The sequence below is a fragment of the Sinocyclocheilus anshuiensis genome, unplaced genomic scaffold (genome assembly GCF_001515605.1).
Source record: "Sinocyclocheilus anshuiensis isolate Anshui unplaced genomic scaffold, SAMN03320099.WGS_v1.1 scaffold627, whole genome shotgun sequence".
Classification (NCBI taxonomy): domain Eukaryota; kingdom Metazoa; phylum Chordata; class Actinopteri; order Cypriniformes; family Cyprinidae; genus Sinocyclocheilus; species Sinocyclocheilus anshuiensis.
This window is the reverse complement of record NW_015549703.1, coordinates 128017-146064: the sequence shown is the minus strand read 5'-3', so window position 1 is coordinate 146064 and position 18048 is coordinate 128017. Positions and strand designations below refer to the sequence as shown.

The 18048-nt window shown below is 36.3% G+C and overlaps 1 protein-coding gene and 1 long non-coding RNA gene across 2 annotated transcripts; one reads left to right on the top strand and one right to left on the bottom strand.

Annotated features, from left to right (window-relative positions):
- Positions 1-9954: 9954 nt before the first annotated feature.
- On the bottom strand, positions 9955-10699 carry LOC107660665 (uncharacterized). Its single transcript, XR_001631032.1, has 3 exons — positions 10627-10699; positions 10408-10501; positions 9955-10141 (listed from the first exon to the last, which is right to left on the bottom strand). It is a non-coding gene; the product is annotated as an uncharacterized LOC107660665 (long non-coding RNA).
- A 901-nt stretch (positions 10700-11600) lies between these two features.
- LOC107660577 (leucine-rich repeat-containing protein 3) lies at positions 11601-17588 on the top strand. The gene is made up of 2 exons (XM_016449899.1): positions 11601-11809; positions 14434-17588. Exon 2 carries the CDS (start codon positions 14790-14792, stop codon positions 15588-15590), a length of 801 nt encoding a protein of 266 aa, XP_016305385.1. The 5' UTR covers positions 11601-11809; positions 14434-14789; the 3' UTR covers positions 15591-17588.
- Positions 17589-18048: the final 460 nt, after the last annotated feature.

The following is an 18048-nucleotide window of genomic DNA, read 5'->3' as shown; positions in this document are numbered from 1 at the left end:
TTTTTCGGGCAAGTGTGTTCGCATAGAGGTTTTCAAGAGCCCGTGTGAATAAATATAGATTTCAATTCAAAGAGACAGGATAGTCTGTGCATGATCTGATGTTTTATTCGGATTCAGAATAAGGCGAGATGAACATCGCGGAGCGCTAAACACTCATGCAGTGTATGTTTCATTCATACTCGAAGCCGGAGGCGCTCTCGCGCAGAAAGTCATATGAGGAAATTCCTAATATGGACAAAAGCGTCCAGCTATCGCTGTATGAAAACAGTTTTCAGAAAAACAGAAACGTTTGGAAACATGAAGACTTTAAACATACGATTGCGACAATATGGTTTATTTGTGTTTGTCAAGTCATCTCCAGGTAATAAATAAAGTATATGAACAATGCAGTGCTTATATATAACATTTCTGTCCCCCTCACTTCTGAAATGATGGCTACGCCCCTGATGCACATGGTCATGCTGAACCATCCGTGCACATGGCCAGAAATGATGTCATACTGTTGCTTTAAAGTAGCTCATTTATCGGGAATTATTCAACACATTTTGTTGGTTTTAGATTCAGCGTTGAGTTTCTTGTCGTCGCATTTACCATACGTTTTGCACTGCTTTGAAATGTAATATTTGTGTCAGTGTCTTAGGCTCTGTTAAACATTAAGTTAGATTGTATGTTTACACAAGGCTATGTCTTGTGATACATGTATGGAATGTTTTATTTGATGTTATGTTTAGTCCATAACGTGCTGTGCTCTAGATCACTGTACAGATGCATATTAATATTCAGACAGCAGCATGCGTAACTTTGACATTTCTCAGTAGCAGAATGCTTCACCAAGGGAGGCTTTTGTTATTTTTTTATTACTATTGTTATGACTGTTATTTCACAAATGCAATAAACATAAATGTTCGTATAGGACTGCAGTGACGTGTCGAAAATGATTTACTGTTTGGTGGAGAACTCAGTACGCCATTACAAACGGCGTTTGTATTTTTTTCATGTTTCATCCCCTCCCGACCTCATGATATTCACATGATGTTGTTCTCATGCAAATCATGTGGTTAATTTGCACTCATAGTTTTAATACGCATTAATTCTCACTGTGTGCATCTAAAATCATTGCATTCATTTTGTTGGTCATGCAGTTTTTCATTGTACTAGAGCAGCAAAAAAAAAAAAAAAGCCCTCTACCTGTCTGTGCTTCTGTTTTGGAAAAAAAATGTAATAGAGTAATTATTTTATGTTGGACAATTTGCTGCTTGCAGGTCTATATTAGATTCAAATTACTGCTGAGGTTAGATTAAACTTTGAAATGTTTTGTAAAAAGGAGATAATAAAGTTTGTTTTTCCCTTGAATTTTTGTGATGCCTTTTTATTAATATTATTTATATCAGTTAATCATTTGTGGTTTGTCATGATGGAATCCTGGAGGCTTGGGGGCATTTATTTATTCATTTATTTATTTTTGGGAAACAAAGTTTATATTTTTATAGAGCACATTTAACACAACTGCAACCGATCCAAAGTGCTTCACAATACAGAATATGATAGATAGATAGATAGATAGATAGATAGATAGATTTTTATAATTGTTTAGACAGAATTTATTAAATAAATTAATTTGAAGTATAAATAGATGGCATACTTTTTTCATATAGCTGTTTTTATCACAATGCATCTTTTTACCACTAGAGGTCGCTAAATGTTGTAATTAGCTTTATGTAAATTAACCAGCACGTGATTTTGCCTCAAAAACAGTGCAACCAGATGTTTTTTCCACTTGATATTTAGTATAAACTATATATATTTTTAAGATGCTTGACCTACTATAGCCACAAATTTAAAGTGATTAATTGTCAGGCTGAAGGTGTTGTTATTCCTGGGTGGCATAATCAATAGCAGTGAGTGGCTACAGATCTCTATGACACTTTTTCTGCTTCAGAGACCTTTAACTCAGCCAATATAGCCAGATTCAAGGTTGTGCTTGAATCGGGAGATGGGCAGCAGCGTATACGAGCTTCGCCTGGGAACCACGAACAACCTGCACCGTTATTTAAAATCCATTAGGTTTTGAACAAGTTAATTCGCTGTCCTCTGTAATTCTGTTGCACAAGGTTCTCTACAACAGCTAATAAAACTCAAAGTCATTTTCTTTAAATTAAAAACGGCAGCATGGCTAATCGCCGGTTGATCCTGCCGGCCTTTCTCGAACGCCAAGGGAAGGCATTGCTTCAAAATTAATACCTCACTCCAGGGGGAGGAGAGGTCACCTCTACCCACCCTCCGTCATTGGCCTCAGTTTGTTCCCTGCCAGAAATAAGCTCAAATTAAAACACCTTTTGATTGCCCTCCCCTCCCCAAGTCCCTCAATACATTTGGCTGTAGGCCTACATGGAAAAGAGGAGACAAGGTGCAGTCCAGAGGATAAACACTCAGGAACTTCAGTGTTTGTTGTGTTATCGCTGGTAGTATAGGTGGAGTAATCTGAAACTACATATGCTTTTCAATTTCCTGAATAAAACTGACCATTGTAGGGGGATTATGGGGAATTTTTGGTTGATTGACTGCTGTTGTATGATTTACCACAAAATGGTTTAGAGGTTTAGAAAAGCTTAATAAAGGTTGGTTTTATTGATCTTAATCATTTATGTGGGTTTAATAAAAAAAGCAATAAAAGATGAGTCAGTGGGGTCCAATTTTGTTTCAAAATATCTTTTGTGTTCCAAGATCATAGAGGTTTGGAACAACAAGAAGGTGAGTAAATGATGACAGAATTGAATTTTGGGTGAACTATGCTTTTAAATTAAACGGTAAAAATAAAGGTTCTTTATTGGCATATGTTGTTCCTTGAAGAACATTTAACATCCATGGAACCTTTGCATTGCATGAAATGTCTTTATAGTCAAGTCGAGTCACCTTATTTATAGGGCTTTTATACAATACAGGTTGTTTTAAAGCAGCTTTAAAGGGATAAACAGGAAAATAATGATTCAATGACGCAAACAGAGATCAATTCTGTGGTAAACCAGCTATATATATATAAAAGAAAACAATATTGTCATTGTTCAGCTGAGGTCAGTTCAGTGTTGATTCAGTTCCATTCAATAACTGTGTAAAGATCATCAATTTTGAGATGAGTTCAATTCAGCTGTAAAACAACCCTGTAGAAAACAGTGGTGCCATCAATCAGCTCAGTTCAGTTCTCATACAATAGTGTCTGTACAGTAAATTCAATAATATTACCGAATATTAGGTGTCCCCAACTGAGCAAGCCAGAGGTGACAGTGGCAAGGAACCCAAACTCTACTGGTGACCAAAACGGAGAAAAAAATCTTCTATTGGGGCCAAACAAACCATCATGGTGTGGCTTATTTAATTCCAGGACGCATCACAAGTCAGATTGTGGATTGGTATCATTCAGAACTATTATCCAGTTTCAAAAACTGCATCAGCTTCAGTTAAAAGCATCAGTTAAAGCCACTCTGTGTTTTTATTATTATTACTAATACCCATGATTCTTGAGAGTGCCTCAATACCACATTTTACACAAAAAATTCCTTTTGGGACCTTTTTTTTAGAAGTGTAGCTAAGAAATTTGATGCAAACTCCTACTGGTGTAATTTTTCTTATGCCTTTGGGACTCTCAGAATACAGCTATTTGTTAGTCAATCTCATATATGTGACCCTGGACCACAAAACCAGTCATAAGGGTCAATTTTTTGAAATTGAGATTTATACACCATCTCGAAGCTGAATAAATACGCTTTCCATTGATGTATGGTTTGTTATGATAGGATATGATATTTGGCCGAGATACAACTATTTTGAAAATCTGGAATCTGAGGGTGCAAAAAAAAATATTGAGAAAATCGCCTTTAAAGTTGTCCAAATTAAGTTCTTAGCTATGCATATTACTAATCAAAAATTAAGTTTTGATATATTTACAGTAGGAAATTTGCTAAATATCTTCATGGAACATGATCTTTACTTAATGTCCTAATGATTTTTGGCATAAAAGAAAAATCTATAATTTTGACCCATACAATGTATTTTTGGCTACTGCTACAAACATACCCCAGCGACTTAAGACTTAAAGTTTTGTGCTCCAGGGTCACATATATACTTTTTTCTTAAAACAGTGTTTGATTACCTGTTCTTCCATATCTCTGTAGCCGCTTGCAAGCATTGCTTTCTATTGTGAACTTAAATATGTGTCAAGCTAAAAGTGTTCTATTTTCCTTCTGAAGAATATTTCTCTTAGATGTGCACTGACTCATTATATCTACATCTCTTGATATAACGTTCGATTTCCGCTGACAATAGTCTAAGTGAAAACTGCCGCCCGGGGAACTGACTTCATCCTAAATATACTTAAACCCAATAATGTGTGATTCCCATGCGTCCTGACAGCCCTATTTGAAATTGCATAAAACGTAGCTGCCAATAAAAGAAACTGACATGAATAAAGAGTTCATTGCAGACACAGCTGACAACATAGGGTGATCTCACTTAAATGCTGTTGATCTCGCTAAATTGATCTTTTTTTAAGTTAAAAACAACATAGAATCCTCAGCAAGACTTTATCATAACTTCTGGTGTGTTAGTCAGCCAATACAAAGATTAAATTAATTACACTTTATTAAAAACCTCAATCCCTTTGTTCATAAATGTGTGGAGATGGATAAGTTTTGCTGTCAATCACAGAGCAAAACACCTTATTCCCTTTCGTGGCACCCTCTGAATTGCTGAAAGGTTGGCTTTTATGTTGGGTAAAACAGGGCATGGAAACTAATTAGGTGTTTTTTCATCAATTATTCATCAGGACAGGCCATTTAATGTGTATTTAAAAGATAAGACAAAAAAAAATCTACTGCAGGCATTTAATCTTGGAAATGATAAGAGTCGATCCACTTTATATTATATAATGTTTTGAATTTGTAAAGTACCAATTCATTATGACTTTTAGATCACAATAAGCTTATTAACCTTCAATACAGAACAACTAATTAGTGTGGTTTGCTAAAGCAATCATTGCTGTTTTTATTACTCATATTTAAAGTCACCGTGAAATTAAATTAGATAATCCTGATATTTTTGTGGAATGTTGCTGTGTTTATTATAAGCAATTTAACCTTGCCCATCATTTTTTTTAATCATGTGCTTCAATTAAAAGCATTAACGTCCCAATTCCCAATTGACAAAATCAAGTCTTGCCCTACATCTTTTTTTCTCATTCGAGAAGCTTTTTCTCTCTCATGTGTCACAATTAGGGAAGACAATCTCAATTTCCATTTCATGTCAACTTTAAAGAAATAGTTCATCCAAAAATTTACATTTGCTGAAAATTGACCCACCCTCAGGCCCTCCAAAATGTAGATGTGTTTGCTTCTTTATTGGAACAGATTAGCTTAACAGGAACTTTAACATCACTTGCCAACCGCTTCACCAATGAATCCAGTGAATGGGTGCCGTCAGAATGAGAGTTCAAACAGCTGATAAAAACATCACAAGAATCCACACGACTATCAATTAATGACTTGTGAAGCGAAAACTGTTTGTTTGTAAGATAAGAATCCATAATTAAGGCATTTTTTATTTTAATTAAGGCGTTTTTTAAGTCCTTCAAATAGTTGTTTCTGGCTAAAATACAAGTCCTCTCTCCATAATATTGCTGTCTCCAGTGAAAAAGTCAAATCATCTGAATCAGGAGAAAAATATGCACAGATCAATCACCATTTACAAGTGAAAATCCAAAACCAGTTCTAATTGTTAACTGGAGGAAGCATTATTTTGGATTATGGATTCGAATATTGGCCAGAAGTAATGCTTTAAGTTAAAACACATAAATGATGCATTTGTTTCTTACAAACACTCCGTTTTTTACTTTACAAGATGTTAATTGATGAACTGGAGCCATGTGGATTACTTGTGAATTATTGTGATGTTTTTATCAACTGTTTGGTCTCTTTATTCTGACAGCACCCATTCACTGCAGAGGATCCACAGTGCATCCAGTGTAGATAAGTATCACTGATTACAATGGGTCTGTTGTCTTTTGTTGCTCATGTTTAAGCAAGGTTAAGGATTTGAACCTCTATTCAAATGGGTTTAAAAAAAAATCACAGCTGTACATTGAAGGAGGCAGCTGAGCCATATCTGCAGACCAGACTTTACAAATTATAAGGTATCACCGTTGGAGGTATCACAAGGTCTAAAATGTTATTTGTAAATCTATATTAAATTTGCACCGTACATGCTGCCTAAACCTGAGGTCTTTGAACTCCCGATTGAATTTGCCAGGATGCAGTTTGTTCAGATGCTCTCAAATCACACTCACAAATTTCTGGGCACTGCATTGTTATCAACTCCACGCATGGCTGACCGTTTAACGCACAATGCAGGACAAAATAATTTCCCTTTTCCACACCTCACTACCTCTCCTTATCCACCACAGAGGCCATTCAAGAGCTGCTCGTAGGATTGTTTCACACTGGATTGTCACAGCGTTGATGCGTCGTAAGAGCTTTATACAGAGCAGGTTTTTTAATTAACCTCCGAAACACTCTGTTCATCTTGGCTCTGACAAATGTAGGTGCGCTGTGGGACTTGGTTTGCAGATTGGTGACAGTGACCAGCACACCCTGACTGGACCTCATGGGCTAATTGTGATCAATCTAAGTGGGTTAAAAGCGTGTTTTAATCAGGATCCAAACCATCAGAGGAGATGGATTTGCTTGGTCACAGCACTGATTCGCTTGATTTAGTCCGATGGTTACACAGGCAAAATTCTCTTTTGGCACTTGACACACGTAATTTATCCATTAAAGACACTCGAGAAGAGGGCATTCATTCAGGTGAAGGTGTACTGAAAGAGAAAATGGGCTGCCTTGATAAACAATTAGGTAAAGTTTGTCCATGGCTAATGACTTTGCAATGCCACTTTATATACATCTCCTTGAACCCCTAACAGGGGGATTTTCAGTTTTCATTTTAATTTTAGTTACAATTTTAGTAATTTTGTTACATGCGTTTGTCATTTTTATTCGTTTTTGTTCTTTTTAAATATTACTATTTAGGTCTGACTTGTTTTTATTTCAGTTTTACATTTAGTTCAGTTTTTAATTATTTCCAGTTGATAATTCTAGAGCTTTAACTTCAGCTTTTTAAATTAGTTGAGTTTTTAGACAACATTTCTATTTTTGATCTAATATTTATAATTGATTTCAGCTTAATTTAAATTAACAAATTTTTTGTAATAGTTTTAGTTTTAGTTCATGATAATAACCCTGTAATGTATTAAAATAATCATACCTCCTATTAACTCTTATCAAAGAACATACAGTTTTTGATTATTGTGTTGGACAATCAGGGGCCTTTGAGTCAAAAAGATTGAGAACAACTGCTCTATGGAGTTTCAGATTTGAAAAATGTATTTTGATATGAACTGTATCAATTCTACGAACAAATGATCTGCACTCAGTTGTCCACAAGTATCAGTTTTACTGTACTGCATGTCAACTGTTGTATCATTTGTGTCTAAGTATTTTTAAGAGAAACGTCTTAAATATAATTGAGAACTCCATTAAGTCTTAAGAGCTAAGAGGAATCTGTGTGCAATAACATTTTCCAATGGGCAGCAGAGCAATGAAAATTATGGAAGACTGATATAGCCCATCAAAACAGGGCGCTTTTCACACTAAAATGGATGAATCCAATAACTGCGTTATCAGAGTTTTTAGCTGGATGTACACTAGAAGCCTCACTCTCTCACAAGTGAATGCCATCATCTTTCTTCTCTATATCTTTTCATAACTGTCCACTTCAGAAGAGTTGAACATTAATAATGCATCTAACCATCTACAGTAGCTAAACAGAAAGGTCAAAGAGAACTTCTCTTTAAAGGCCTCCACACACACTCTATTAGGAGTCCACTTTAGCTCAACATGGACTATAACATTTACGTTCTCATATATTCTAATGAATCAAATTATTATAAAACATCTACAGACTTCTACAGTGGTCTGCTTTGCATTTTTTTGTATACCTTGGTCAGCGAAACTCAGAAACTGACTGTGCTGTTTGTGATCTTATGAGCTATAAATCACAGCTCACTTGCCTTCACTCTTTCACTTTTAACTTTCAATCATCAATCCTAAGCACATCAAGGCAGGTGATGTGTTGAAATATTCATTCATCTAAATTTAACCTCTATCTTCCTCCAGGGAATCACCGAATTGGAAGTATTATCTTAGTAATTTAAAGTCTACGTTTATCTCAGTTGGGTGCCATGATGTGTCATATAGCTGTAAGAGATCCAAAGCAGAATGACGAACGTCGAACTGGAATTGCAGACTGACTTCTGTCTGTCCCTGTCACTTAAATCCTATTAATTTAGACTGAGCACTGACAGGTCATCTGTAATTTCTGAAATCTCCTCCTGCTATGACTGGACTCAACAAAATCAACCAGGAAGCAGTACTAAAAGGCTTATTTTTATGTGCATTTACTGGCACCTTTTTTACTTTGTGCTCTTGCATGGTGAGAACAAGTTTATTAGCTACAGGCATTGTAAAAAGACATTTATCTGATACATTTTTTTTTACAGCATACTGCAAAAATAGAGGTATTTCTGGACACACAGTTTAAAGGATTGACTGAAAGTGGCAGCAACTTTATTGCTTTATTTAAATTCTAAATCTGTATTCAAATTCTAAGACTTTTATTGTTTGTGTCATTTCCATGTCAAGCTGTACATGCTAAAAATGGTAGTTTATTTGATTATCATTATTATTATTGGATAAAATATGCACTGTTTTTCCAAAAGGAAGATGCAATAAAATATATCTACATTAAAATACATTAAGCTGAATCTGTCCCACCAGTGCACTAGTTTCTATTAGAAGAAATGGCTGCTTATGCAATTCTGGTAAATGGCTGGGAGATAAAAATAGTGCCTCCAGGTACAATGAGCAGCTGAGGAAATAAGAGTTCGGGGAACTGCTTACAAAACACAAAACAATCAAAAGAGGTCACCGAGTGTCTGTCTGCCATCAGCAAAATGTACAATGAAAACCAGTATAATTGCAAACACTCTCTTATCTGTGGCCAAAAGAAAAGGAAGTAGAATGCTGTTGTTTGGTGAAAAGATGATATTATGAATTGAAAATGGTTGAGTAACAAACCCAAGCTTTCTGAAACTGCCCACAGATTCAATCCAGACACCCAGAAGATCATTAAAACTATGGAGAATAATATAAAAGAATGGGAGAGACTGAACAAACTTCTCCAGAGGGGAATATTTTGGACTCATGCTCTCAAAGCGAGATCTCTGTAAAGATTTGAACATTAATCTTTTTTATGAACTCCTTCTAATATCCCAATTATCTCCACATATTCAGTTGTAAGGGGCTCTCTGAGGAGATCTTTGTGTTCACAATATCCTCAATTATGTTTAAAATTCTGTTTTAAACTACATTACCCATAATTCAACAGAAGCAATTAAGGTAATAACTTGCACTAGGCAAATTTGATCACTTGATGTAAATCACACCCTGTCACTGATGTGATTTAACCGGTGGATGGTGTTGGCAGGAACACTGATGGTAATTAAACGCTTTTGATTTCACACTTTTAATTATCTCCAGAAATACAGCCCTGTTTGAAACTGGAGTCATTGTAGGCTATATAGGTTTGAGAAAGCCAAAATGAAAAAAGGAGCAGTTTTCTTATCTTTACCTTAGGGGAAAACCCTGAACCACCACATTTAATAGGATTCTGCAAATGATTTGCCTGTGAGGCTTTCAAGAAAACACACACAAAAAAAATGTTGTGATGTGCAACCAGACAAATAGGTTGTGGACATTTATATTCTCTAATTTCTTACTGCCCTCAGCACAAATTATTGTTTCTTCATGGAGGAGATCTAAATTTAAGAAACAGATGGATTCATAAACACAAAGTCAAGGCACACAAATATAATTTTATCTTCATTTTACACACAGCAGTGCACCCAGTTTCATAAGACTTGTATGTCACATGAGCAAGGATTTGACAAATGGCTCCCGTCCTGTGCAGTGATGGTCTGACTTGTCAGCTGTCATTGACAGACTACTCATTATGTTGAGTCATTTTATATTCTGCAGTCCTGCCAAAATAAGGAGATGTTGGCTATTCTAGGTTCATGATGTGGGATTTGAATTAGTTCCTAAATCATTTCACAGTCAGGTCATTACTGTTGTGTTTTTTGCAAGCCTGGATAAATGTCCTCAAGTAGCTTATGTTACTGAAACCTAAAACATGCAATAAATGCTATTATGATGTTACTGCATTGATTATTCTTGAATATTGAGTGTTCTTGGCTCTAGGCTGTATTTACACTAGTATAGTCTTTAGGTTAGGTAAGTAGCCTACCGTGAAGAAATCTAGTCTGAGAGAACATTTGCTTCAGAAATCTTGAAGTCTTGAATGGCCATTCAGAATATATCCATGTTACAGATACACAAAGCTGGAAATTAAAAACACAAATTAGGAACATCCTTGTTTGAGAAGCATCCTTGTTTTGATATGGTCAAAATCTTGCAAAATCTCAACAGAAACAAACAAACAAAACCTTCTAGCTTGAGGTCTTACCTCACTACACTCCTTATATTGCAAAAAACTGCCAATATATTGCAGAGAAATAGCAAAAAATGTGTCCTTAACGGCACATTAGGCTATCAACAGCCAGTCTGTATGACAAAAACGTACAAACCAAACAATTATTTCAGTTCAGAAGGTGACTCAGATGTCGATTCAGTAGGCTAATTCAGTTCAGTGAAGCATTTGTCATACTGATTCAAATCAGTAACTCGTTTATTTGAACTATTCTCATTCATTTGGAATCGCTGCGCACGGACGACTGCTAAAGCCGTGTAAATGCGAAATACGTTTTGAAAGTATTTTCAATTAAATAATCTATTGGCTATAGGCCTACAAAGCGTAAGATATCAGTGAATACTAAAGATAATACTTTTTTTTTTTCAATTTGTAGCACTTTAAGATAATTTCGAAACAGTATGACGAAATCACATGACTTAGATAGAAAAAAAAAAACGTAACTAGGCTAATTTTGAAAAGCACTCTGAAGCGTGGGTTCGAAACCTCGTCGCAACAGTGTTTTGAACGCTCCCAAAACTTCTCAGAAGGTTTTTCAATGATCTGGTGGCGTCGTAGTAGGCTATTTGTTTATTTGCGCCACTCGTGGCTCAAGGACAACTCAAGGACGTTTCTTGTCAATATTTTGCGGACCATGGTACTTTTTTACTATATTCCAAATAGACTGCAAACGTACATCTCAGGTAAAACACGATTTCTTTGGGCGTGGTGCTCAAGATTAGGAAACCATTCGATAGAAAGAAAGCATGAAACACTATGGGAATTAGGCTAAAGCTATCTTTCATGAACTTCAATTTGGGGATTTTACCTTAGCTCGTAAGATATTCATATAAGAAGTATTGCAAGAAAAGTGTTATGTGTTACGTTAAAGTGAACCAGTTACGTTACTCAAAGGATTCCACTAATCCACTTGAAAACGCAAGTGAACAAATCTCTGGGGTGAACTGATTCAAAAGATTTGAATCACTGGAATGAATCAAAATCCCCACCACGAGCAGTCGGTGAGATGCGGGTGGAGCGAGCGCACCATCAGCCTCCGGAGCAGCGCGCAGGGCTCAGCATCCAATCAGCGCAAGGCGGATGTCTTGTAGCTGCTGTGTGCTCTTCACTTTTACTCACTGCAAAGGCGACTGATCCCACTGAACTATCAACAAGTATGGTAAGTCATTATGAAGCATTCAGTTTATATTAAAAAGGCTAACTTTCTAATCTTTTTCTATTTGAAACCACAGATGAAAAGGGTAGGCTATAGGCTAAATGCAATAAGTTCGTAAATGTAATTCATTGGGGAAAGTGCTGGGGATTTGTCTTGTCTTTATATGGCCATGCAATGTTTTTTTTTGCAGTATTATTTTAGTTTGACTGTTTTACGTCTTTTGTAGTTCCCTAGACGGTAACTCTTTGTTTCACTTCTTTTCTCGTATTCAGTCAGTTGTTAGCAGGACATACCAAGTCCAGCCTCGTACAGTGCATACCGTAGTCTCTGTTTTTGCCTCGTACATGTTCAGTATAAAGTGTTTACCAGTACCACAGCGTCGTCTTAGCCAATAACTCTGAGAGAGAAGAGAGAGAGAGAACTTGAGATAAAATATGATATTAAACCTTGTCTTTCTTGTTTCTTTTCAATAGTTCGCTCAAATAGTGTCAATAGGTTATATGGTTATTGTAGCCCTAAGTGCTTTTTATTCCGTTTTACAGCTACATATGACATTGCTCTCATGTGTTATTTAGAAGATATTGCTATATTTTTTCTTGAGGTTATAGGTGCCTTACCTCAGAAAAAAACAAACAAAAAAAAAAACCTCCTGTCAGACTCGCGACGGAAACATGAATGTATAGTGCGCTCCTTCTTCTATTAGCCTAACAATGTAGTGAAGCAATATGAATATTCACAATTAAAGTAAAATTTTTGCAAGTTAAATTTCCTGTTGTTGACACATATTTGGCTTTTAAGTTAATGTAAGCTTAAAAAAAGGAGACAAATGGCATGTTTGTATTCAGGACATATTTGACCCAACATTGGGTTGAAACAACCCAGCATTTTTTAGAGTGTATATTAACTCATTTGATTATGCTAAGATAAAGCATCCTACAAACGTTGCATTTTAAGCAGGTTTTGTTTCCTTTAATATAAAAAAACCAAATATTTTTATAAAGAAAACCTGCAAGGTATAATTATCGACGTTTCTTACATTTTTAGTTTCGGTTGCATTAGCTATTTTTCAGTGGTATGTGTGGTTTCTGTTGGATGTTTTTAAAAGGCACATCTGTGACAATATCTAACTGCAACCAAAATGCAACGTGCTGTGCTTGCTGGAGCTGTACTGTCACAATCTCACTGTCTTTCGCAGCACACCTTAATAGATGAACCATGTACTTGCATCCTATTGGATTCTAAATGTGGCATGTGGTTTTAGCATCCATCACAATAATCAGCTTCTGTTACTGAGCTGCTGCTGAACAAGCAATCAATCCTGAGCTGTGTTGCTTATTGCTCACTGTATATTGCCAGTGAATTAATCTTTTATTTCGACATTTTCAAGATGATGCATTCCACATGTCTCGAGTGCTGCCTGTGACAAAGTTTCACTGGAAAGAATGGAAGTCACTTCACTGCAGCATGCGTTCGGCATATTTATATCATCTACCTGCCTTACGGCCACTTGTAAAATGAGTTGCTGTCTCAGCAGAGGGGGTTTTGACAAAGTACAAGCCATCCATGTAGACTGGTTCCTCAAAGGGCAGTTGTGATCTGATTGATCGGCTCAATGTAAGGAGTTCATTGTTATGATCTGTTCTCTAATGAAGTATTCCTCTCCCTTCATGTAAGTTTAGAAACCTGAAATGAAAATATTGTGATGTTTTCCACACCCTCATGTTGTTCTGAGAGTGTTTTATTTTCATTCTTTCACGACACAAACAACAGAAGGTCTTATCTGCTCCAAGCTTTGTTTGAATAATCAACTCATTTAATCATATTTTTTCACAAGACTTGAAATATAGTTGTCATATTGACAAATTGTATGATATGCCTGAAGCATTTTTTTTTTGTCCTTTTTGGAGTTTGTCAGTATTAAAAACAACTGGAATATTCTGCCTATTTCCTCTATTGTATTTCACTGATGGGAAAAAGTTATTCATTTTTTTTGTTCTATCATTAGAGTTTCTAATAGCCATTAATGAGCTTTGTTTTGCTATGGAGTAAATGAGAAATTGATTTTTGTTTTAATAAATCAGTCCTTTATCATATAATGAGATTATATGCAGCATAACAAATGTATTTATCTGCAAGATTATGGGACTTAAATAAAATTGTTTTGTTATGGCTGGAGCCATTTCAGGTCAGAGCACTCTGTGATACATTGCTTTGCATGTTACAAAGGATATTTTATAGTAATATTGAATGTAATTAAAGTTTACTTATTAAAGTAATAATAAAATGAAAATTCTGTCATCATTTACTTACCCCCATGTTGTTCTTGTCATTTTGATGAATGTTGGAAACCAGATAGTTTTGGTTATCATTGACTTCAGTTGTATGGAGAAAAAAAACACTGAGATATTACTAAAAATACCTTTTCATGTTCCACAGAAGAAAGAAACTCATACAGGTTCAGAATGACAAAAGGTTGAGAAAATGATGACAAAGTAAATTTTTGTGTGAACCATGCCTTTAAAGCCACCTTTAATTCATATTTAAATTGATCAAATATTAATTCATGCTACTTCACATTAACGTCTGTTTGTGTGGGTGATTCTTCTGTTCTCCTTTCATTCTTGCAGTTTCCAGACTTGGCAGGAGGGATGTTAAGTGAATGGAGCCCTCTTCACATCCTTCTTCTGCTTTTGGCTTCTAATTAAAACTTGGCTGTAGAACATTACCCTCTCAAATGTTTAATTGCCTTTCAGATGTTGATGGACTCATTTGGATTCTCTCCAGGACACTTACAATGACTTCAAACACCTGAAAATTACAAATCACTACTCCACCAGTGCTCACAGGGCGTTAATAAGGAAAAACTCCCGCTGTTGGAATGACACCGTGACCTGTAATGTTTATTCATAAATTTTTCAATATGACTTGGATTAACAATGACTGCCTTTGAAGTGTAGAGCATTCAGAAAGTAAGAAGCTGGACATGACTTTCCCTGGAGGGGTTCATGTGTCAAGGAAAGTCTTCATCCCTCGTGGCTGTCCCCTTATCTTGAGATTAATTTTAGCTGTGATTTGTTTGAGTGCAATGGGTTTTGCGTGTCCCAAGAGTTGCCACTGCTCCGAGAAGAATGGCTTGATGGTAGTGCAGTGTTCCTCTCGCAACCTAGAAGAGATTCCCTCCAACCTTCCTCACGATACTGTGTCGCTTCTTCTGTCCTCCAATCACATCACCAAAATCCCAAACCAGGCTTTTAAAAACCTTCCCTGGCTCCAAGAACTGGACTTGTCAAGGAACGCCATCGAAACCGTGGACGCTGGGGCTTTTCAAGGTGTCACGGAGAGCTTGCGTGCACTCGACCTGTCCCATAATCAAATGCAAAGCGTCCCTAAGGAGGCCTTCGCTCGGCTGCATGCCAAGATCAGCCTGTCCAACAACCCGTGGCACTGTGAGTGCACCCTTCAGGAGGTGTTGCGCGAACTCAGGCTGGATCCCGAGACTGTGAACGAGGTGAGCTGCCACACCTCTGTTCAGGAAGAGTACGCCGGCAAGCCTGTCATCCAAGTCTTGGATTCGGGCATAAACTTTTGTAACTTCCACCATAAGACTACAGATGTGGCTATGTTTGTCACCATGTTTGGTTGGTTCACGATGGTTATCGCTTATGTCATCTATTACGTACGGCATAACCAGGAAGATGCTAGGAGGCATCTGGAGTACCTCAAGTCCCTGCCAAGTAGCTCCCAAATTAGTAAGGACTTTGACACAATCAGCACTGTTCTCTAGCATCAGTCAATGCAGTGTAGGAGTGAATGTGTTTGGCACATTGATGATGGCACAACAGCAAGCCTTATAAGGGAGAGTGGGGTAAGATGTGTCATTTACTCAGTTTGTCCTCAAGGAAAGGAGAAACAAGGAATCATTGAGAAACCTGTATTTGTATGCACTTAAAAAAATCATTTGCTGGGCAAAAACCAATTCCAAAGTCTTATTTGCCCTGTACATGATTGACATTTTCATATAGAAGAAAAAAGATTTAATTTTGAGACTATTTTATTTTAAATATTTTTTAATAATAGTATTTCGCGCAATTGGAACCGAAGCTTACCAAATGCCAAACATGCATGAAATGTATCTTTTATTTATTTGCTTTGACAATAAATTGTCTGCTGCAGAAAATTTAGTTTGACAGGCAAAACGCCACTTTTTTAGAATTTAAAACCACCTCTTATTCAGTATGCAGCTGCTTATTGAGCTGAGTCCTTTTTAAATATTTGGACCAGTTTGATTGATTATAAAAATGACACATCTTGCCCTACTCCTCCCGAGTTCCAGTATTATTTGATTTGATTGTGAATGTTTTTCGTGGGTTTTCGCACAATGAATGTGTTGACAATTGTTCTGTGATGCAATTCAGTGTTCCCATTCACGCACCCTCAGTCGACCTACATAAGTCCTGCAGTCTCTGTGGTGGCCGCTTTGTGCCTCACGACAGGAAGCTGCAGAAGCTCTGTTTTTTTCTGCAGGTGCTTATCCCATTATTTCTTGAATTGGTTTTAGTAATTTGTATGCTAATTTAATGGTGTTTCAGAACAGAATATTAAATGCTGGATTTATGGGATATTTTTGTTCTTCTTTTATAGTGCTGACCAAGTAGAGCAAGTACATAATCACTGCCAAAAAAAAAAAAAAAAGGCCATCAGTTAAGCTCTGCCTTGATAACTGGAAACTTGCCCCCCATTTTTGGCAGAGTTCTAATTACTCAAGTGCCTAATCCTGGTACCTCAGCACCAATACACTGTGCATTGGGCATTATTTGGTTTGCTATCTCTGTTCTTCTACAATCAAAAATAATCCTTTCATAGTGAGTGTTAAGTAGAACAGTGTCATTTTAAGTCTCAAGTGAAAATTTTGGTGTATTTTGACGATTTCTCAGATTGATAGGCCATATGTATGATTAGAAGATTTAATCAGACGACTTTCAGAATGGATTTTGTCACCTGTGTGTTAGTTTAAAAGGGCTTGCAGGCTATATTTCATGTAGACTAATGTGTATTTCTGTCCTCATGTATCAGTTTTTCATTGTGACAAGCCTTTCAGCAGTAGTATGTATATCATAGCAACATAAGAAAATAAAAATGATATTAGAAAGACTCTGCCTTCCTTCCTACTTCTAACAGACTTTTAGATTTATTCATTGTTTTCTAAGTAGCATTCAATCTACTGTATGAATGAGCTTTTGCGGACATGTTCAGCAATAAAAAAAAACGATAGCTTGGGGTCCTTGATTTTATCTACATTTGTTTTTCTGTGAGTACTAGGCACAAAACAATGCCTTGCAGAAATGTGTGCTGTACCTTCAGGGATTTCTTGAGGAGTCATACCACTGAGAGTGGATATTATGATTGCTTTCCTGTCCAAGGTGCCCGAGGTCTAGCCGTATGTGAGCCTGTAGCTCTAGATCAATAGCAGATTCATTACAGGGGAAGGTTCGGAATGCTGCAGTGAGCTTTAAGCCATGCTGTTCGGGGACTAGATGGCACCCTCAATACACTGAAGATCTATCAAACCAAAGTGTAAGAGAAAGTGACTGTGTTTGTGCTTCTGTCTTCAAAGCAAACATTGAATGGGTGGTTCATCTCAGCGTTAATGTGATCGTGTTTAGCACTCAAGTGCTCCGTAGTGATTTACTATTTCTGTTTGTATGTAAACAAATGACCCTATAAGAATGTGTAATGTAGTATTTATATATAGTAGTACTGTTTGTGAAATCCTGGAGGTTTATCAATGTACCCTATAGCCAAAGTCTTGATTTGCTCAAACATATTGAGGGATTTGGGATCCTATGCAATCAGGTTTCCTTCAATAAAACTATTAAAAAATCTATTAGAATTTCGTGTACTAACCCATTGTATGATGACATGTTATATAAAAAGCTCATTAGCAAATATTAACTCCAATAAATCTGGAAGGTGCTTATCTGGACACATTAGCAGGATATTAACTTAAATAAATCTAGGAGATGCTTATCTGTCATCACTTGGGATGTGAATGATTTGCTGTGATTAAAACTAATTTCTGCTGGTTATTTCTCAGACGTAATGATGAAATGTTAAATGTTCTAATTATCTCTTTTAAAATTGTGTAAATCATTCATAGTAATAAAATTGTTTTATCTATTTAAAGGAATACTTCACCCAAAATTAAAATTGGCTGAAAATGTACTTAACACTCAGGTAATCCA